General features: G+C 31.4%; 1 protein-coding gene across 6 annotated transcripts in view; it reads left to right on the forward strand.

The window, feature by feature from the left end:
- Positions 1 to 24,168, forward strand: part of nAChRalpha6 (nicotinic acetylcholine receptor alpha6) — a 246,307-nt gene that overhangs the window by 69,971 nt on the left and 152,168 nt on the right. For all 6 annotated transcript variants that reach the window (XM_085657693.1, XM_085657692.1, XM_085657696.1 and 3 more), the window contains exons 3-4: positions 18,265 to 18,404; positions 24,111 to 24,155. In XM_085657693.1, the coding sequence (XP_085513819.1) occupies positions 18,265 to 18,404; positions 24,111 to 24,155 (185 nt within the window). The remainder of the gene's footprint in view (positions 1 to 18,264; positions 18,405 to 24,110; positions 24,156 to 24,168) is intronic.

Genomic DNA, 24,168 nt, shown 5'->3' on the forward strand with positions numbered 1-24,168 from the left:
GATTCCTTTATCCATTTCCTTTTTCTTCTTTTTCTTTTCTTTTTTTCTTTTTTTTTTTTTTTTTTTTCTTTTTTTATCTAAATCTCTAGAAAGGTCAATATAAAATCGGCTTGTAATAAGTGAACGATATATTTTAATATTTTCGAAGGATTGCGATGCTTAACGTTTAAAAAATGAAAAATGATAAACAAAAATCGAATATCTTTAATCGAGAAAAATTGAAATGATTGTCGTGTTATGAATCGACAATGTGTATAGTAATAGATACTACGTTACACGCGTATATATAATATTATTTATTAATTATTTAACGATCTCTTATTCTCTTTTCAATTGAACGTTTTATTTTCGACAATAGTATCATTGATAATTTATAAATCAAAGTGTATACCGATTGGGAATAAATTTTTCGACATCAATTAACAAAAATCGTTGAATCATTTAATTAATAACAAAATTCACGCGAGTGAAGTGATAAAAGATTTGATTTTGAAATTTCGATGTCGATTTCGTCGACGATATATTAAATATCTGTCTATGTGCGCGTGTCGACGTGCTTGTCGATTTGTTTGATATGCAAGTATCTACTTAATTTAAGTAAACATATATATATATATATATATATATATATATACATATATTTTAAATAATAATAATTGTCGAATAAAGTTTTCGAAAGGACAAAGACAAAATGATTGTTTTATGGTGCATGAAAGAATGATTTTCACAACACTATGTAATGTCTTAATCAGACGATGTAATTCATCGTTCGATATAATTCATCGTACGAGCGAACGATCTGTTTGTTATAACGCCATTTACACGAGCATTTGTAATTATTTAATAATGATGTCAATCGACAACGTGACGCTCTTTAATCTATTTTCGAAATAATCAGCGGATATGATATAGTCAATAACCGCGCTTTCGATCTACGAATTTCAATCATTCGCTTGCCTAGAATAAAACAATGACATTGATGATAAATAATTAAATGAAATTGAACGAGCGTAATATTATCCATCTTCGTGCAATTACGTCCCGTAGAAATTCTCAAATACGCAAGTTTAGAAATTGATAAATGGGAGAACGTCATTTTTGAAAAACGAAAGGGAGGAATGTTTGTACGTTTTTTTTTTTAATTCTTTTATAGACAGCTCCAACTAATTTTTTGATTCGCAGGAATGTATTGTTAAATTTGAAAAAAAAAGAAAAAAAAATATATATATATATATATATATATATATATATGCAAAAAAGAAAAAAGGAAATGTGCATACTCATCCTTGAAACCATACGAATAATTTATACTATAGAAATGAGGTATAGGTTTGGACAACGAGTTAGTGCTTCGATAATGAAAAAATATGGACGACGTTAGACGGAAGTACGCCTATAAATATTCACGTTGTATAATGGGAAAGCATCGTTACGTTCTCGGCATTTTGCTTAAAGTCAAATTTAGTTTCGGACCGTTAAACTATCCCCGTGTGTGTCACGTGCGATGAAAATAAATTTTTAAACGATAGTTCCGGAGTATTGCGGACAAGAAGAAATTTACGATGAGAGAGCGATGAGGTAACGTGAAATTTCTTGACCAAGTATATCAGTAGCCTAGTCTTAGAAAGTAAAAAGTTCGAAGTTTTCCAAGAAAAAGAAAATAAATAAAAAAAAAAGAAATTTGTTTCCGTCTACTAGGTACTCAAGATTGCATGTACGTATGTATCTATCTATGTATGTATGTATGTATACATACACGTATACAATATACGTATGTATGTGTAAGCTTGAACGATCGAAATTTTTCATTGATAATTAATAAATAAAATTAATCTATAGGTTTATAATTAATTAGATAAAATATTTTATCCTTTTATTTATATATTAAAAAATATCTCCGTCACGTAGAGACGTATAAGCACGCAAATTTTCAAAGTTTTTATTCCCTATAGGAAACAAAGTAAGAAAATATATATATATATATATATATATATATATATATATATATATTTATCATCTAACGATTTGTCAAGGTCGACGTTTCGTTTTTCTGGTGAAAAAGGCTCGAAAAAGGTTTCTTTTTTTCCTCGATATCGATGAATATTCAATTTCATTGGTAAAAAAAGAAAGTGAAAAAAGGATGAAAAAAGAGATGAAAAAAAAAAGAAACAAAAGAAAAAAAAAAGAGAAAAAACCCAAAAGTACAGGTCGGTTAACTCACCGGCCTATTTTCCTATCTCACGTTTTCCCAAACCATCGATTCGCCACGGTGCGCAGGGTTTAGCGTTTTCTGGTGAAATTTAATTTAAGTTCTCTTAGCACTTAGATTTTCATCATTTTTTTTATTTTTCCCCCTTTCTCTTTTTCTTTCTTTCTTTTTTCTTTTTTTTTTTCTTTTTTTTTTTATTATTAAACTTGCATCCACCGGAAGTACGAAGTACGAACAATGACGTTGGTGTGCAAAACGATATGTTACGGCTGTTGTCTACGGTATTTCAAAATGGATTTCATTCTTTCTTCTTCTTTCTTTTCCTTTTCTCTCTCTCTCTCTCTCTCTTTTCCTTTCTCTCTTTTTATTTCCCTCTTTCTCCCTCCCCCTTCTTTTAATAATTTTTTTTTCTTTCATAATACCTTCCGCAAGCCGTCCGACTCTTCTACGTGTGTTCACGTAAACGGTGTGAATTATTATCCGTTAGAGTAAAACTTTTACACGTCGGGCGAGAAAGGAAAATGAAAATCACGTTTGTTGGACGCGATTAACGAAGACTCTCATCTACTTCCGGATAAGGATACGTAACGACCACCCCTTGGGTTAGATAAATGCGGGATCAGGTGAACGTCGGGTCGGGTCGTCGTAAAAACATGTGAAAAATTGTACCTACGGATGGAAAAAGGATTTTGAGGAGGGGGAGGGGGGAATAGGTGGGTGGGGTGGTAGGGGTAGGGGTAGGTTGGTTAGGGGCGAGGACAACGACGGAAAGAAAAAAAAGGAAAAAAAAAGAAAAATAGAGGAAAGTAAACTGAGACATACGAGGGTGATAGTTAAAAGGCTTAATGATATTTATTAAAAAAAAAAAAAAAAAAAAAAAAGTAATTACGAAATAAAGAAAAATTATAAGAAGAAAGTCTTACGATTCGCCTTTATTATTTTAAATAACATTCGTGGGGATTAATAAAAATTGATAAACCTTTGGAAATAATGTTCGAATTGATGGACGGATTTTTATCATACTGTCTTCCTTTATGAAATTATTAAATGCGAAAAAGAGATAGATCTATAGATAGATACTGTGTGTGTGTATGTGTGTGTGAGAGAGAGAGTGAGAGAGAGAGAGTGTGTGAGAGAGATTTCAAATCTCGATACGAAATCGTTCGGAACGATTTCCGATGAGACCATGGTAGATCGGCACGTATCTAAAAGAAGGGCGAAGGGGAAAAGGGTTCGGGATGTGTAGGAGTGGGAGAGGATAGGATGGATGCATTCGTATCTCGCAAAATGGAACGCGAGTTCGGCAGTGGTAGTCTCTGTATGTTTGGCAGAAACCCAATTAAAGCTTTTGATTAGTCCGTTGCTGGAACTTGAGCACCCGAGTACCTTTCTCTCTCTCTCTCTCTCTCTCTCTCTCGTTAGTTCGTCCTTTGCAACTACTACTACTACTAGTACTACTACTATTACTATTGCTACCACTACTAAACTCCTCCTCGTCATGTAGTTTCGGCTTCGTTCCATCGACCACACGACTACTGGTCGGTAAGTATACGAATACTACCTAAATACGTCAAGTCATGCCGCGTTCCCGCAAATTTCACCTAAGTTTTGTCACCCCTAAGTCGTAATCCCGATAACTCCTTTCCTTGTAACCTCTCTTAGGTGTCAAGCTCTCATCTTGTAATACCTTTCCTGTATCCTTTGAAACTTACTCTTTGCTCTTTCTCTCTCTCTCTCTCTCTCTCTCTCTTTTTCTCTTTCTTTCTGTCTAGCTCTATCTTTATCTCTATCTCTATCTCTATATCTATATCTTGTTCAAGCTCATTAGCACGTACCAGGTACAAGCTTGCAGAGTTTTATAAGTTTTCGATTGGAACTATGCTCTCTCCCCAGACCACGATCCATTATATATATATATATATATATATATATATATATATATTACACGAGATAATGTGCTAATTGTCTTTAAATGTCTCTAATTTTTTGTCTTCCTCCTTTTTTTCTTTTTTTTTTTTTTTTTTTTTTTTTTTTTTTTCATATAAATAATATTCTATTAATTTCAACTATACGTATTTATGAAAATATTAAATGAAAAAAAATATGTATCATCATTGAAAAGATACTATACAATATATTTCTATTTATTATATTAATATCCGAAAGATATTACTACTTCGGATTTTATCTTGAAATAAATTTATTATAATGCCGAAAGACGATAAGAGTGAGCCATTAAAAATTCGATAACTTTGATAATGGATTTGGGTCAATGGGCAGTAATTAGAATAGAAAAACTGAACTCTTTTGCACGATTGTAGATATTAAATATATAAAAGGTTGGGTCGATATTATTTCATTGATTAGAAGTTTTTTTTTTTTCTTCATTTTTTTTCTGTTTTTTTTTTTCTTTGTTTTTCTTTTGGAAATTTTTGACTCAATAATAAATTACATACGGGAAATGTCTTAATTGTCTTAATAGTAATTAGTTTTATTAGATTGGTACATGGAGAGGGGGCGGAGCAGGGGGGCTTAATTATTAGTCGTTTGGCAACGACGAGAATGTCTTTGATGCATAAACGCGGAAGCGTTCATTTAGAAATCTATTCTATACTCTCACGTTCCACGTGACAAGGTTTTGGCGTGACGACGAAACTCCGTTTGCGCCAGGATCAAAGTTAACTTCTTCGTAACGGCCGTAAATCCTCTTGAAGAAACAATGGGGGTTTGTTGAAACTTGTACGCAAGCTCGATGCGTTGGCACGATCAACGTATTATCCTTATTCCATTTATATATGAAAAAATATTTTTGTAATATAAATGTAATATTATACAATGGGTATACATGTGTATATATATATATATATATATTTTTTTTTTTTAACTGATTAAAAAGAAAAAAGAAATTATTTCTTTCTTTGAACAATGTATCATAATATATATATATATATATATATATATATATTAAAAAAAAAATCGATTTAATCCCTCTCTATTCGACGGAATTATTCGAACCAAACGAAAATGATGATAAAAAAGAAAAAAGAAAGAAAGAAAGAAAGAAAGAAAGAAAGAAAGAAAGAAAAATTCTCATTGTTGGTGTAATAGAAATGACAAAGAAGAAAAATGGGGAAAGCGTCTATCGGATCGGATTTGATTTTATATATGAATGAGAAATACGGAAGAAGAAAAAGAAAAGAGAAAAAAAATAGAAACGATATTTCCGCAAATTTTAGGAACATAATTGTTACATCCGTGTTAATATCAGTGCCATAAAGAAACAAATCCCGCATGAATGTATCTTTAAAACGTTTAACGATTTCTCCCAGAGCATCTTTCCTTTTTACCACCTTTCTACCAAGTTAACCCGTTAGTTCGTCGAGTTCTTCTATTCAGCGCTCGTTTACAGAAAGAGAGAGAGAGACAGAGAGAGAGAGAGAGAGAGAGAGAGAGAGAGAGAGACAGAGAGAGAGAGAGAGAGAGAGAGTGAGAGAGAGAGAGAGAGAGAGAAGGAGATAGAAAACGAAGTAATAAGAGTAAAACGGGTTCTATTAGAAGCCATGTAATTTACACCTACGTAGACCTTCTAAAACCAATGAAGCTGAAATCCTTGTATGATAAAAGGACCGAGAGAAAGATAAAGAAAGATAGATAGATAGAGAGAGAAAGAGAGAGAGAGAGAGAGAAAGGGGTAACAAGAAAAAAAAAAGGAACGCAGTTTTTGTTAGATAGATACTATCAGTTAGAACAAAAGAAAAAAAAAAAAAGAGAAAAAAAGGAAAGAAAAAAAAAAAGAAGAGGAAAGAAAAAAATTTGCTGTTACGCTTAATAAACAATAACTTGACCGAGAGTATAATAACATCCATCTGATAATTCTTACGTATGCACTTTAATAATTCTTTGAATTACAGAACAATAAATATTACATTCTTACGTGAAGTTAAAACGTTTAAAGAATAGAAGAAGGTTACGGTGAGTAAGTAGGAATGGAATATTGTCATGGCAGGGATGTTATTAAATGTTCTTGGAAATATCAGGGAGTGAAGATGGGTGTAAAGAAAGAGAAAAAAAAAGAAGGAATGAGAAAAAGAGATAAGGACAAAGAGAAAGGGAAAAAAAAAAGTTAGGAGGATTTCTCGAGGGATAATAGAACAAAGTGAGTAGGAAAAAGAGAGAGAGAGAGAGAGAGAGAGAGAGAGATAAAGAAAGAGTGAACGAGGTGTAGCAAAGGGAAGGAGGCGGGGGAAAAAGATGCAGGTGGAAAAGTCGGGTACGGGGGGGGATTTTGTTTACAGCACGATCAAAGTTAGCTCGTAGGCGGTGTATATATTCTTCGCGGATCAATGGAGCTTCGTGCCTCCGCATAGCTCCGCTTCGCCGCGCCTCTTTCACGAGCAAACTGCACGCTGCTTTCTCCTCTGTTAGCTAGCTACCTAGCTGGATAGGAACTAGCTCTCCCTCTCCTTCTGTCTATCTATCTAGCTATCTATGTCTATCTCTCTTTTATCTCTAGGATGGATATAACCCTCTTTCTTTTAGTCCCCGCGTAGAGAACACTTATACATCCTGTTGAGCCCTCGAACTGCTACGATACACCTTCCGCACGTTTACTACCTGCAATGTCTCGTATATATACATCTACGAAGTATATATGGTTTTCTACTATCGCTTAATATCTCTCTTTATGTATTTATCAATCTATGTATGTATATATTGTTTATATGTATGTATGTATTTATGTAGGTATTTAGGTATGTAGGTAGGTAAATATGCATACCATCAGATTCGAAACGAACATAACGATCTCGTCCTTTGTCATCTAACATTGAAAGATTCCAAACGTTAAAAAATATTTCGCGTTCATTCTTCTTCACTCGTATGGTCTTGTTTCTTTTTTTTTTTCTTATCTTACTTTATCTTGCCTTTCACACTTCATAGATTATTTTTGATAATCATAAGCTGTCGTACGTATAAATTTTGTACATCATTTTAAGTCGAATGACTATGATCATATTGTTATTTCTCTAATATCGCCTCGATAATATATATTTATATTGGAATTTAATTAATGGAATTTATTTAATTTTTTTCTTTTTTCATTTATATGTATACATAGTTATTATTATTTTTTTTATATTTATATACTTTTTATTATATATATTTTTATTATATATGCATACCTATTAAGAAGAATATATATATATGTATAGGATTAGGTGTAAGAACGTATTTTCCGTTTTGCATAGTTAACGTGTAATTATTATTATGATCCTTAATCCTTTCACCACTGACGCCAAATTTCCATGTTGTCGTACGTAAGCTGATGAAAATTATTGCCGCGGATGCATCCGTCTTGAACGTTTAAGCGCATCCTAGATACTAACTTGATTAATCTGTTGACCGTGGTAAAACAATTATTATAACTCGTGCACATGAAAGATTTAATTTACATTTTTCTTAGAAAAAAGTAATTTAGAACAATTATATCTTTGTCGGTTTAAAAAGAGAAAATAACAAAAAGAAAAAAAGAAAAAATGAAATTCATATTACATATTTCAAAAATTGAATTCATTTTAATTTTGCTCGGGAAATCAAAAGAAGAAAAGAAAAAAGAAAGAAAAGAAAAGAAAAAAAGAAAAAAGAGAACAAAGGAAGAAAAGAAAAGAAAAAAAAAAGAAAAAAAGAGAAAAAAGGAAGAAAAGAAAATGAATTGCGATTGGATATTAATTACTTACGATTCAAGGATACATTGACGCACGTGATATTCGTAAAAGACGAAACAACGAAAATAAATCGTAGGAAAAATGTTTTATAAACGTGTGAGTATCGCAAAAAGTTCAAAGGGAAAACAAGAAAAAGAAGAAGAAAAAGTAAAAAAGGAAGAGAGATAAAGCTATCACTAAAATTATCCGATTGATTCTCACCTCTTATATATTTTCTTTCCATCTTTTATGTATATATATATAAATATATATATATATATATATTCTTGGGTAACTTAAGCTGCCCTGTAAAGGGTGCGCGAGAGCGCAATAAGCTTCCACTTAGGTACTTTAGCACGAGAACCCAGCCAACAGGAAGAGTTGATGCGCAGGCGAATATTCATACACCCACACACACCTACATACACACCTACACACACACACACACACACACAACATTAACATAAAAAGCTGTATATATTCTAGCATATATATGTCGACTTTCTTATCTCAAGATCTCGTTTTCACGCATTTACTCTCAACTATGACTTTGAGTCATTCATGCAGACAATTGTTTTTCTTCGTCGTGATAATTACTTATTCTCTCTCTCTCTCTCTCTCTCTCTCTCTCTCTTTCTCATTTTCTCTCTTCGCCTCTCTCTATCTTTATCTAATTCAAAATTAATTAATGAGAAATGTTACGTATAGAGAAATTATCCATCATCGAGTTCATTCATCGAAAATGAATTTTCTTCTTCTTTTTATTTTATTTTTTTCTTTTTTTTTTTTTCACATAGAACAATTATCTATATAAAGAAATTATTTAATTATTTTTTAATGATCTTTTTTTATGGTAAAACGTCATTGGATTTGATTAATAAATAATAAATGACATTAGTATTTTTGATTGAAAAAATATTTGTTACATCTAAATAAATAATATTACGTATATGTAATATTTTATTTTTTTTTTTTTTATTGAGACTTTTTAGTTTTCTTTATAGTTCTCTATATATATGTATATCTAAATAAAAAAAAAAAAAAAAACAAAAAAATACATCAAAGTAAAACAAAATATTTTATCTTCGTGTTGGTGACAAAAATATTTAGTATCTTATATCATATAAATAAATAAATGACATTGTAGTATTTAATGTTTATTAAATAAAGAATATTAATATTTTGTTATATCGAAAATTTCGGCAATATTTATTGGACCAATTCAATATTTACTTTAAAATATTTCTATTTTTTTATATAGATAAATTAATTCGCGCTTATTAATCAAATACATTTTAGAGAACAGATAATAATTAAATGATGTAAATTATAATTTTCGAAGAGAGAAAAAGAGAGATAGATAGATAGATAGATAGAAAAAGAGAGAGAGAGAGAGAGAGAGAGAGAAAGATTGAGAGAGAAAGAGTGATTTATATAGAGATTTATATAGAGAATATTATGTACATTAGTACATGGATGTTAATACACAGAAAAAACGAGAAGGCAATATCATTTTTAATGAATCCTAATTAATGGATCTATCGTAAATTCGTTAGTTCGATAAATATGTACAGTTGTTAAAAGTTCGTTAGAAAGAAAAAGAAAGACAGACAGAGAGAGAGAGAGAGAGAGAGAGAGAGAGAGAGAGAGAGAGAGAGAGAGAGAGAGAGAGACACAGAGAGAGTGAGAGAGAGAAAATGACTCGTGGGAATATTTTCAAAAGTGATTATATACGGTCGATCTCAAATCGTCGTTTAAATGAGTTCGAAAAATATTCAGTAAATACGATGCGTATTCGCGATGTATCGTTCAAACAATAGGTGCTTTTATTTGCATACAATACGATGCCGGTGGCGTTACAAATATTTGACAGATGTTGATTAGCAGAATCGAATTTAACGAGAGTGACACGTGCTATGGCATTTTTTTTTTTTTTTTTTTTTTATCGTTAGTATTCGTCGATAACGAATCGAAATAATACGTTCGATGTGATTTGAATGAAACTCGATCGTCTCGTAAGTATTTTCTGTTTTTTTTTTTTGTTTTTTTTTTTTCTTTTTTTGATCTTTTTCCTCTTCCCTCTTTATTTATTCATACGTTTGTTTGTTTCGTTTTGTTCTTTTTTTTTTCTTTGTTTTTTTTCTTTTTTTTTTTTTTTCTTTTTAATTCTCTTTCGAAAATTCTCCTCTTGACGGACATTTTAGTTTTTGTGTAAGTGATAGCTAAAAGCCACTTTACATTTTGATATACATTTTGATAGAATACCCTCGTGGATATATCTGTATCAATATATCTGTCTTTTACAGAATCGATCTATCCAATCCAACGTCATATCATCGTCGTCGCCGTCGTAGTCGTAGTCGTAGTCGACATCATATCTCCTTCCTTTTCAATTTATCGAATTATCCCGAGTGCCAAGGGAAACAAAAACAAAACAAAACAAAACAAAAACAAACGCGAAGTGAAGCGAAAACAGAAAAAAGAATTGATATTGGATAGGACCGAGTTAACAACGTATTTGGCAAATTGTACGATGATGACTATGACGAAGTTAGAGTTACTATTATCTTTTTTTTTTACCTTTTCCGGTTGAATGTAACACATCAAATATCAATTCATATCGAGGTATTATCAAAATGAAATCTATTTCGAAAAATTCATTTTTATTCCGATATTCAATCGTATTATAAACACTCGTAATTTTCTATTAATCTTTTATTTATTTATTTGTGTATTTATTTTTTTTTTTTTTTTTTTTTTTTTTTTTTTTTTTTTTTTTTTTATTAATTTCATCAGATTACAAATATATATGATGAGTAAGAAAAATTTTTCGATAAGGATTACGGATTTATTTAGAAAACGTAAATTTAAAAAATCGTAAGACTTAACACAGTTCGGTGCCGATTTTAATTCGATTTTTATTATTAATTAATACAAATAAAAAAAAAAAAAAAACAAAAAAAGAAGAGAAAAAGAGAGAAAGGAACAAAATTATAACAAGAGAAAAATCATCATGCGGATCGTTTCACATGATAGGATGATAAGATAATTAATTAATTAAAAAAAAAAGGAAAAAAATAAATCCGCATCGAGCAATCGAAAGAAGAGACTTCTACCGTAGAGAGAATTTTTCTATCCATGAACAAAACGTTGAAATTACGCAATGGTCCAATTTACATAAATATAATTACGTTACATTTTTCTCCATCTTCTTTCTTCTCTCTACCTTCTTTTAAGTTAATTTGAAAGTTCGTACTCAAAGATCGTCCTAACTCTTGTTAAACCATCAAACAATAAGTAAAGTAAATGAGAGAATCCTTTTTTTCTCTCTCTCTCTCTCTCTCTCTCTCTCTCTCTTTTTTTTTTAATCCCACTCTTTTTTCTTAGTCGAACTTAAAAAATATTTCACGAATTTCATTGTACAAATCTACATTTGTCCTAATTTTACCTTTGATTTTATAATTTTGCATTAATATCATTTTATTTTTCTTTTATAATATTCATCATTATCATTAAGCGAGATGAATGATCGTAAATACTACGAGATTGCAATCATAAATATAATAATATTATCGTCGTATATATGTGTAAAGAGTAATAAGAACGTGGCACATTAATTCTTATAATATTATAATTCTAATGATGGTTATAAAGCATCATCTTGATAGATAAAGTTTCTCGTATAGAGATAATATAATGATGATCTTTATGGTTACAACGTTTTAATGAGAATCCGGATAAGAGAATACCTCGGGTTATTACATGAATGTTCGAGGGAAATTCAAGTGATTTTAACGTTCCATCTATTCATGCATAAGTTATCTATATGTAGAAATCGTAGGATTTTCGATGAGGAGGATTGGGTGGTGCGGATTGGAAGGGTGAGGGGAGGGGGGAGAAGCGTAGAGGTGTCGGCTGCAGGTAGGAGTAGGAGGAGGAGGAGGAGAAGGGATCAGGGATTGGTAGAAGGAGGAAAGAAAACTTTTTGGCCGATTTGGTTAAACGTATAATACCTATACTTATGTAACTTTTGGAAGTTGCTCGTGGAATTGAATTAAACCTATTTGAAATAAAGGAGAAAGGGAAAGGTTATGTGGAAGGGGAAGAGGGAAGAAGAGGGGAGGAAGAGGAAGAAGAAAAAAAAAAAAGAATTAGGATTAATTTTGACGAGAAAATTATGCTGGGTGCGGATATTCTCTTTGAAAGCTCCTTCGAAAACAATTTTTTCTTCCTCTTTTTTTGCAAGAGAAATAACAACGATCCGATCTTGATCCTCTTTATATCCCCAAACTTATCTACTTTTCTTCCATTTTTTTCTTTTTTCCTTTCTTCCCTCTAACCCCTTCCCCCCTCTCCGCCCCTTCCAATCCGCTTTCTTTTTTTTTCGTTAATTTCTTTTCTCCTTTCTTTCTATATCCTTTCTTTTTTTTCTTTTCTTTTCTTTTCTTTTCTTTTCTTTTCTTTTCCCCCCCTTAAAGACGAAAGAGGAGACAGAGATAGAGATAGAGAGATAGAGAGAGAGAGAGAGAGGGAGAGAGAAAAAAGAAAACCAAACGGAATTTCTTTATATCTTGAATTTTATATCATTTCTCATTGAGAGTCCATGCAGAGCACGTTTTTCTCGGAATTTCCACAGGAAAGAAAGTTTTCCCGCGGAAACTTTCTTCTACCGACTTTTAAGCACGTCTCATTAATTATTACCGTCGTTTTCCTTCGTTCGAGCGAATCGTGTAGAACGCGTTTCATCCCTCTTTCTCGTTTCTCTTTCTTTAAAAGAGTAGAGAAACTCAAAATGGCGTCCAAGTACAATCAATTACTTTCTACCTGAAGGATCGTTAAAAGGGTTCATGGTCCGTTTTTCGTCTTTCTACATAGTCACACAAAATCGCAGAATTTTTATAAAGGCATATCGAGTTATAGTATTATTCTTAAAAGAGAGAAAGAGAAGGAATACATTTTTTCTCGCTTCGTTTCTTTTTTCGATCTATGCCCTCGAGATGACGACGACGACGACGACGACGACGACGACGACGAAGTATACGACGATGGTCGTCGTAGTTGCCACGATAAGTAGAGCGCGATAATTATTGATTTCATTTTATCGGTATTTTAAGGGAACTCTTCCGTCCCTTCGAATAAACGTGTTACTTTCCTTATCGAGAAACGAATTCTCCTTGGAAAACGAATAATCAATTCGTTTCATTTCTCTTTATAGCCTTAACAGATGTTATAAAATATAACGTTATTGACATACATTAGGTAAAAATAATTTGAGTATTCACATTTACTCCCTTCGTAATTATTTTCTAATATTAGAGGATAATAGATGCAGAGAGAGAGAGAGAGAGAGAGAGAGAGAGAGAGAGAATGATAGAAATATATTATTAACAGAGTTTCATATATTTGTTATTAGATCATTAGAGTAATTAACATTATGTGAAATAATTAACATTATGTTCTCTTGTATATTTGAAATTTATTGATAATGAATTTTATATTTAATTGAAAAGTATTTCTTTATGTAAATATATACTTTCAAATTTTATATCCAAAAAATATTTAATATAATATATCGAGATAGAACAATTACGTATAATATTGAGAACTTCGTGCCACGATTTATTTCACTTTTTGTCGTTAGGTAGACGTATGAAAAAAAGAAAAAGAAAAAAAAGGATAGAAAAGAAGGGAAATGAAAAAAATAAAAAATAAAAAATTCGAAACATTGAATGCCATTCATCAAGAGCTACAATTCGTAATACATTTACTAGTAGTAAGTATTAATTTGAATGGTGCAGAGAGATACCAATGTAATATCGTAGTCGAGAGCGAATAATTTCTTTTGAAAAGTATCGAGCATTATTCGTATTCTGTCTATCCTTAACCGCACAAAGGAATTAACAGTGGATGTATAACCGTATATCCGTTTTGCTTTTCCATTTTCGAAAACGAACAGTACTATTATGTATCAGTTCAGTCTGTCTATTAACTCAATATGGCGGCGTCTTTTACAACTGTTCATAAAGTTGTCACATAATTGATACTAATTACTAAGGATTGATATAGTTTTCATTGTATCGTATTATAACTACCACGGATTTCATTATTAGAATTCGAAATCGATGAATAAGATAGGCAACGAATCAGTCGTATTTTTAACAAAATAATCTAATAGACGATAAACAAAAAATATCTACGTACACACACACACACATACACACACACATATATATATAAATTATTTTACGTAGTTATGTAAATTTAGATAATTGACAATAACAAAATAAATGCCATTCCAATCGTATATAAAATAAAATTAATAATCGTCAAACTTGTCATTATTAATAATAATCAATCTTATTTATTACAATCACGTAAGAATGTGTTATTTATTATAAAGGAGATAACGATAATGACAGTAAATTAATTTATTCTTCTTGGTTACTTTTCACCCCTCTCCCTCCCCCACTCTCTACCTCTCTCTCTCTCTCTCTCTCTCTCTCTCTCTCTCTCTCTCTCTTTTTTCCTTTCTTCGTTCAATATTCCGAAGTTAATCTTCTTCGTACTTACCTTTGGAATACCAAGCTTCTGTTCATAATTTAACAGGTTACGATAATGCTCAAGTTGGTAATATTTTATCCTTCTCATACCAACGTCCGAAAGAATTTATCGCGTTGGTTCGAAGAAATACGAGCGGCTTTAACGAATGAATTTTGTAAACGAATAAATATTTCGCAAAGTGTCGGTGCATCGACGTTCATCTCCTGAAAGAATCTCAATTTGTTTCTTGGGAGGAGGAAGAAGAGATAAAAGGAGGAAGAGGAGGAGGAGGAGGAAGAAGAAAGAAAAAGAAAAAGAAAAAGAAAAAAAAAAAAGAAAGAGGAAGAAAATGAAGAAGAAAAAGAGAGAAAGAACTTGGCCGAGTTCCTTATTATATAATCTATAAACGGTGTCTCCCACCCCCCCCCCCCTCTCTCTCTCTGTCTCTGTCTTTCTCTTTCCCAAAGTATAGGTAGGTACTTACATACCTACCTACTTCGAGTTACGTACATTTCATGCATCGAGACTTTCAAGAAGGAACGTTCTCGTCCCAGTTTCGTTGGGGCCATTTTCGCGGTACTTAATTCTTAACCGTTAGAACAACCTTGAAACTCGTACGACTTTTAATACTCTCTCTCTCTCTCTCTCTCTCTCTCTCTTTCTCTCTCATATATATATATATATATATATTACCTCGTCGATACTTAGAGTTATAAGACTGTCAATACTTGCCACTGGTCCACGACATAAAATATAATATAATATAAAGTTCGCCCTTACGCCCTCCCATCCCTGGCCACGGAAAAACATCATTTATAATTGTTTAACAAAGAAAAATATAAAAAAAAAAGTATTTTTATCGTATGGTGTTTAGATGTGAGATAAGATAAATATATGAAGTAACATACGGGGCCACGTATACCGACAATATTCTATCTTCTTATTTCACCATATCTCTGATATAGAAGCGGACTCTTGCCTCCGCCCTCCTTCCCAATTTTTACCGGACGAAATACGGATATACGTGATCGCCAACCGAAAATGGCGTCTTTGCGATCATCTTTACTGGGACTTGTGTGACCGGGGATGGAAGAGGGGAATTGGGTGGATGGGTTGAAGGAAAGGGATGGTAAATTTTGTAGGACAATTTCGAACCTCCGTTACTTCACGTACGAACTTTGCCTTCCGAATACCGAATAGAGGAAAGGAAACGAGGAAGATGAGAGTAAGATAGACAGAGAAAAAGAAAGAAAAAGAGAGAGAGTGAGAGAGGGAGAGGAAGAGGGAGGAAATTCAATCCGTATAAAGTCTCTTCTTGTATACTACTTTCATGATCTTATATCTGTGTATTCGCGACAGTTCGACCTCTCTCTCTCTCTCTCTCTCTCTCTCTCTCTCTCTCTCTCTCTCTCTCTTTCTCTCTGTATGTTTCTCTCTGTCTCTAACATATCCTTTCACACCTTTTCTTCTCTTCTTTTCTTTCCTCTTTTCTTTTCTTTTTTCCTCTTCTCTTCTCTTTTTTCCTCTTCTCTTCTCTTCTTTCCTCTTCTCTTCTCTTCTTTCCTCTTCTCTTCTCTTCTTTCCTCTTCTCTTCGCCCTTCGATAGTCGCACGTGCTATGAATTCTACAATGGATAAAGGAACGTCATTATTCTACACCTGAAACGTATTACACAATCCTGTTGCATTTCACGTTCGATCTTTCGAAAAGCTTTGCTTTCATTGCTTCAAACCTGAGTACGATTTTGTTGAATTTGAATGAATAGAATTTTGTCAACTTTGTCCAAGGATTAGGTACTGTTTGTTTCTCTCTCTCTCTCTCTCTCCCTCTCTCTCTTTCTCTCTAATGTTCTGGCTATTGCTTTTCGGTAATAAATTAGAGCAGCTTTATAGTGGACAATGAATACATGGAAATGTCTATATCGATTAACAATTCAGAAGATAGAGAGAAAGAGAGAGAGAGAGAGAGAGAGAGAGAGAGAGAGAGAGAGAAGGAGAATGTAGTAAGCTACGCGATCCGCATTGTTTCCCAATTTCTCAGTGAGTTCAGTTTCGGAATTGTTTCGAAGTATGCACTAATCGTATATGTACTCATCTAGGTCTTCTAAGTATCTCGAAAGAATTCTAAACAGTGTTCGTTTGTTAATATATATTATCAATCCCAACACATTCTTAAGATATTTCTATTAAGCTTTTCTATTTGTTGTTTTATTTGTTTTTATTTTTTTTTTCTTTTCATTTCTTTCCTTTCCTATCCATTCCTTTTCTTTCCTTTTTGTGATAAATTACAATCGAAAATATAATAGATATCCCTTTTTCTAAATTTCCACTATGATTTTCTATCTTGATTTGTTACTTATACACATACACACATACACGTATAGGTATTATAGTTACGTGTATATGGAGGATGTTTCAGTTAGGTCGTAAAGATATTGCTCGTGATATTAGATTTATCGATTTATCGCGCCGGCAAATCGATATAGTGTCATCCAAAGCGAAATAAAATATCGTTGGACGATTCCTCTCATATGGCTTTTTATCGTTAAGAAGGATTTTAAGAGCCTATGTAGGATTTAGATCTGGCTTGGGCCATTAATTGTGCTCTCTCTGCTTGCGCTTCGTTCTGACCGACCCCTTTCCTCGTTTTTCTTCACTCTCTCTCTCTCTCTCTCTCTCTCTCTCTCTCTCTCTCTTCCTGTTTTTTTCTCTTTCTCTCTCTACTTCTCTCTCTCTCTCTCTCACTCTCATTATACCCTTAGTAAGCGTTATCACGATGAGGACCTTTAATGAAATTTGCAGACACCCGCATTCTATAAATTGCCAAAGAAATGAATCGATATTTAAAACATTTTTCAATAAGTTCATTTGAGAATTTGTTTTATTCTCAAGGTGATAATTTTTATTTAAAATTGAACAATATTTTGCCTATCGAATATATAATTTTTAATACTATAAGATAATGTTTATAATTATTATTTGTATAATCGTAAATACACACACGTGCAACAAGTGTCTCTTCGAGTTCCTCTTTATGAATAGAGAATGAAACATTTTCATATACACACATAGACACATATATGTATATATAAATATATGTCAAGAATGAGCTTGAAAAAAAAAAAGGAAAAAGAAATTGCATTTCTTGCAACAATTTCATTTCTTCCTTTTGCATTTATCTATAGTCACGTGTTTTGTTTATTTTATTTTTTATAAAAAAACGTACGACTGATACAATAGGGATATTCTTTTTATACAGAGCGAAGTCAACTCGAAAGGAATAATTAATTATTCCGGTGGTTGATCGTTATCAAGGCGAATTCTCGTCCTAAAAAAAAGGGGGGTCTTCGTTTTACTATGCTCGTACGGAGCATAAAAATAAAAGGGGGAAAAAAACAAAAGAAAAAGAAAACAAGAGAAAAGAAAATGAAAAAAGAAAGAAAAGAGAAAAGGAAATGGAAGGCCCCGTTCTTTCATTTCTTTTATCAGCACCGACATAGCCGACATTTTTTATCTCTTAAAACCATTATACTTAATCGTCGATCATTACGATCCATGTCAATCTCGTTTAATTTCTTTTATTGAAAAATTTATCAACGTCGTTTCCAACGATTTTTTACACTTGAATATCTCCTAAATTTTATATCTGTCTTAATCAGATTTAACTTTCAAATTTTTAAACAATATATATATATATATATATATATATTTATTTATATATTCTTACACACGTGTAAGTAATAGATAGACGAGAGAATGTATCAAACATAATTATATTAATTTTTCCTTCTTTTTTTTTTTCTTTTGATTACAGAGAGCCTGGGTGGACAACACGAGAAACGATTATTAAATAACTTATTGTCGAATTACAATACTTTGGAACGACCAGTAGCCAATGAGAGCGAACCACTGGAAGTTAAGTTTGGAATAACTTTACAACAAATTATCGACGTGGTAAGTATCTCGTTGTATTTCTTTCTTTGTAAAATACAATTCTTTTTTTTTTTTTCATTTCCCTACTTTCGCCTTTCTGTTATATTATTTAACGAAGCTGGACAATTTTTCTTTTTTTTTTTTTTTTTTTTTTCTTAATAAAAAATTCGCATACACAGATAATTTATTAATATAAGAAAAAAGAAAATAATAAATTCGATTTGGCTCTTGTAAAAAATTCTTTAAACGAGAGAATAAGAACAGTCTCTCTCTCTCTCTCTCTCTCTCTCTCTCTCTCTCTCTCTCTCTCTCTCTCTCTCTCTCTCTCGACGATATAACATCGACAGCCATTACCATTTCTATCGACATTAAAATGCACAATGCTATGAAGTGCCATATATCCATCGACCGATGGAAGTTTGTTGTGAAAGCTTTCTATTATGCCTCTCGTCTCCTTTGTAACATATATAGAGGTTAGTTGAACCGCATACGAATAGAGAGAGAGAGGAGAGAGAGAGAGAGAGAGAGAGAAAGGGTGAGAGAATGAGAGTTTAGAGTGCTCTCCGAGTCGATCTCCTTTTCTCCTTGTTCGTTTTCACGCGTTCTTTATATCGCCACGTCGCACGCTGACTTTCCTCCCATTAACGATAATAACATTCAATGTCAATGAATATGTCCCTGAAACTCAATATCATCAGCCCAACATCGATGGCTTCGTTATACCTACTCAATGATCCTTCATTTAATATCCAATCCGATACGTTGTCGCTTGTACTGAATTTACTTCTCTCTTTTTCTCTCTCTCTCTCTCTCACTCCCTCTTTTCTCTCTCTGTCTCTCTCTCTCTCTCTCTCTCTCTCTCTCTCTTTCTGTATCGCTATCGTGAAAATTAAAAAAAAAAGAAAAAAGAAAAGAAAATAAAAAAAAAATAAAGAAAAGAAGTAGAACGATATCTTTTTAATGTGTCTTATGACGTGATAAAAATAAAGGTACGTAAATAATTATAAATGCGATATATATGTGTACATGTATATAGGAATGTAAAAAGAAAAGGAAAAAGAGAAAAGAAAAAGGAGAAAAAAAGAAAAAAGAAAAAAAAGAAGAAATAGACGTCATCGTTTTGATACTTAAAGCTTTCACAACGAGGTCAGATCTTATTCATTTTCGAGTATACAAGTATGTATTAGTGAAGGTATATTTATTTAACTTGAAATTTTCGTGAAATGCAAGGATTACGTGCAGAAGAGTAATGTTAACGAACGAACGAACGAACGAACGTACGAAGACGTTGCATTAAGTTTTCCATATTTGCAAGCGAATTTCTCTCTCTCTCTCTCTCTCTCTCACTTTACTTGCTCGTTTTCTTTGCTTCATTTATATTTGCGCTCCGGAGATTGTGACTGTGATAATGCGCCTCTATGTACCTACTTACATATCTATGTATACAGTTTCTTCTCTTATATATATATGTATATATATATATATATATATATATATATATATATATATATTTCGTATGCATATGTGTAGTTACTATCTAAATACTAACATATTTACGTATTACGAGAAAATTTTGCATAAAGATACGAGACGTAAGAGATATCTACGATTCAATTTCAATGTAAACTCTCGTGCGCAGGAAGATCATATGAAAAATAATAGACGAATAGTAAAAGCGATATGGTACAATTTCTTTTTTTTTTCTTTTTTTTTCTGTTTTTTTTCTTTATACGATAGAAGGATAGACGGAGGATATTATTTCCGTATGCGTAAACATTGTTTGAATCTTTTTTCTCTCTTTTTTTTTTTTTTTTTTTTTTTATTCACGCGAGAAAAGAACTTTATAAAGAATTTTATTTCGGAAACGATAGATTATTTCTAATGGCGTTCGCATATCTACGATAATCTATGTAATTATTATTATTATTATTATTATTATTATTATTATTATTATTATTATTAGTATTATTATTATTATTATTATTATTGGAGTTTTTAATTATCGTTTTAATTACTACGTAATAATATCAACGGCGAATTACTAGCGAGAAAAATTTATATTATTATGCGGCAATATAATCGTAAATAAATATTTAAACTTATCAATTATTTTGGGTTATTAATCGAAACCGCGTAATTTATTTATTTAATAAAGCCGCTTTATTTCGTCGAGTAATATATTTATTATTTAAGTTTGAAAAATCAATACTTATTATACTTTCAATTTATCAGCTTCATCGTTACGATGATTATACGTTTGATAGCAAAATGCATAACTTAGAGACATACATACGTACACGTACATCGATGACTTCATATATATATATATATATATATATATATATATATATATATATATGTATATGTATACGTAAGTTCTTGGATGGGTCCACGAAAAATAACCTCCATAAATTTTCTTTCACTCATCCTTGCAAGTACGTAATAGTAGCTTTCTTATTATTTCATGCTCCCTGATGTCTCCTACGTCTTTCACTGTATTGCTTAGTTTCAAGGAAGTTTTTAAAGTTGGGTAAGGTAAAAAATATCGCACAGCAAATATTTTTGGACAAAAAAGATCTCGTACCATGGTTGTATATCACTCACCCCATTTCAATCCTTACCTTATGTTATAAAATACTTTTTCCACTTCTTTTAGCTGGACTTTGATTTTTTGTTATATCCCCTATTTTTCTTTCTTTCCTTCCTTCCTTCTTACCTTCCTTCCTTATTTTCTTTCTTTCTTACTTCTTTTTCTTCTTTCGTCTTCATCTTTGTTTAGTAACTTTTCTTTTTTTCTTTTTTTTTTTTTTGCACCTACGTGCAAGAAGAATGTTTCCGAGTTTTATGCTTTATCATATATAAAAAGAGAAAGAGAAAGAGAAAAAGAAATCAGATGTAATGGAAGGGAAAAGAAAGAAAGAAAGAAGGAAAGAAAATACCCTGACAAAATGTTTCTATCTTACAAGAAGTTTTCTTTTTCTTTTTTTAATTTTTTTTTTTTTTCTTTTTTTATCATCTCTTTCTCGTTCAAAAAAATGTTAATGTAAGTTTGCAAGTTTGCCCGAAGAACGTACGTGTTCTTCGTTCTCTTTTTTCTTTTTTTTTTTTTCTCATTGAAAGACCATTCGCTAATTCGGTATTGGACAAGAATTTGACCTCATTTATTATTATTATTCTTTTTTCTTCAAATAATACTCTCCAGAAGAGGGAGAAAAAGAAATAAAATCGAAGTGTAATAAAAAAAAAAAAAAAAAAAGAAAAAAAAAGAAGACAACGTTCCAACGTTCTTTTATTTTTTCAAAAGATTTCAAGTACGTTGTTTCGACAAAGTCGTGCGAACAATTTCGATTATCATCATTTGTACCCTTTTTCTATTTTTTAGTACATTCAATTTCAGATGCGACATAGTTCGTTAGTCACGAACTTTGCTTTTAGATGCGACAACATTTCTTTCCCATTTTTTCGTACACTATGTTGCATATTTTGTTTGCATCGCGTTATCATTGAGAATCCACTCGTCACGTAGTTCTCCGTGAAATAATGATTTACCTTCTTTTTCATTATTATTTTATTTTCTCTTTATATCTAAGACTTAAAAAGGGAGGGAGAAAAAAAGGAAAGATTCGTATCATTAACGACAAAAGGTTAAATTATCCGTTTAAAAGGTACTTTAAACTGTACTCTATAGATATATACATATATACATAATTATATGTATGCATACATATGCGCATGCATATATATATATATATATATATATATATATGTATTACTAAAGACGTTTTCTCTTTGTCCATATATTATCTAATGCATAAGCACAGACTAGGATGAACCTCCTTTTCTAGTGTGTTTGCACGTCCTGCGGTTTTAATCGTGTTCCATGTTTCACGTTGTACGTATGCTTAATTATCGAGGATTTTACGTCGGCAGAAGCTTCAACTAAAGTGAAATACTCCTTTGTACGAAGAAACAGAGAACAAGCAGTGTTAATTTCTACACCGTCCGACATTGCACCATTTCTCTCTTTCTCTTTTACTTGTTCTATCCCTTTCTCTCTCTCTCTCTCTCTCTCTCTCTCTCTCTCTCTCTCTCTATTTCCACGCCTCGTGTCGTAAAAAAAAACAAATTGTAATTATATTTATTTTTTAATAAAAATTATCTAATTTTTTTTTGTTTTTTTTTTATTTTTTTTTTTCATATTCCAATCCATTCTCTACCTGGAATGATAGATGTAAAAAATTATATAACATTTAATATAAGTAGAATGAGATTAGCAAATGATTCGTGTTCGTTAAAGGGTAAACATTTTTTAAATCGTTAGATATCGAAAGAGAAATATTTTTTACACTTCAGGCAAAATTATCGTATAAATATTGAATTGTGCCGGGAATTTCGATGATAGTGTTTAAAAAAAAGGACGTAGGTGCAAAAAAGAAAATTGATATTTTTTATCCGCAAGCGATAATATATACGTGCGAACGTACAACATACAAACAGGACAGATAGAGAGACAGACATAAGCGTAAATGGAAAATGTTTGAAGAGATTTTTTTCGATTTATCAGAATAGAAAAATAAATTCGATTAATTGAAAAAAAATGTCGTCGATGAATATCTTACGCATTTATACCTTCGATGAATTATTAGTTTATTTTAGATATATTATTATTAATATTATTCTTATTATTATTATTATTATTAATATTTATAAAAGACGTTCGAAGAGAAATTAACAAAGAGAAAGAGAGAGAGAGAGAGAGAGAGAGAGAGAGAGAGAATTATGTTTATCATACAACATTATCATGTTTGCGCATGCCAACGAGTACGCTGCTCTATCGCGTGGATCATTTCACGATCCCATTCATTTTACGAATAAATATTTATCGTGTGTCTTCTTGAATTGCGCACGTACCCTGAGTTTGCGTTTGTGTATGCAATTTTCAAAAGCGCAATACTCTTTCTCTCTGGATCGTATATGATCGGGTAGGTAGGTAGATAGATAGGCAATAGGTAGGTAGATAGGCACGCAGGTAGGTGATAGGTACATTGTTCCCTTCCTTTTATTACTCCTCCACCTTTTTGTAATTTCGTTTTGAAAATCTATATAACTATCTAGATAATATTTATATAGTACGAGTTTATATTACCATGTTGTTTTTATTATTTTTGCTTATGCACGTAAAATTCGATAAAATTTGTGATAATCTCCCGATGAAAGGACGTATCGTACAAAACGGTCATTTATCGTTTATTCGTATTTGTTTGAACATTATTGGAATAAATAAAGAATATACATATTAATGTCGAATTAATAATAATTCAAAATGTGTTTCGTTTTTGACAGAAGGAATGTCTAATTAATATAAAATATGGAGATTTAGTTTGATACTTGAAATAAGCTCTTTTAGGTATATATAAAATGTTGATTCTATATATATATATCTTTAATTCTTTTTTACATATATATCTAGAGACTATACAAAAAATAAATAAATATATGTATATATATATATATATATATATATATATATATATATACATAGATAATTGTTGTATCGTATCGTACATTATGTGATACAATTTTCTTTTTCCTTTACGAAACGATAAATCATTTGAAGTTTGTTGAAACTAAAAGTTTGATCGTCGCTTATAAAATTTTTATATCATTTGTCAGACAACTTGTTCTAACTATATAACATATTAATTAATTAAATGCTTTGTGTTTCAGGATGAAAAGAATCAGATATTAACGACGAACGCATGGTTAAAACTGGTAAGTGTTAATA

The sequence above is a fragment of the Vespa mandarinia genome, chromosome 6 (assembly GCF_050613455.1).
Source record: "Vespa mandarinia isolate Hongniang chromosome 6, ASM5061345v1, whole genome shotgun sequence".
In the NCBI taxonomy this organism is placed as follows: domain Eukaryota; kingdom Metazoa; phylum Arthropoda; class Insecta; order Hymenoptera; family Vespidae; genus Vespa; species Vespa mandarinia.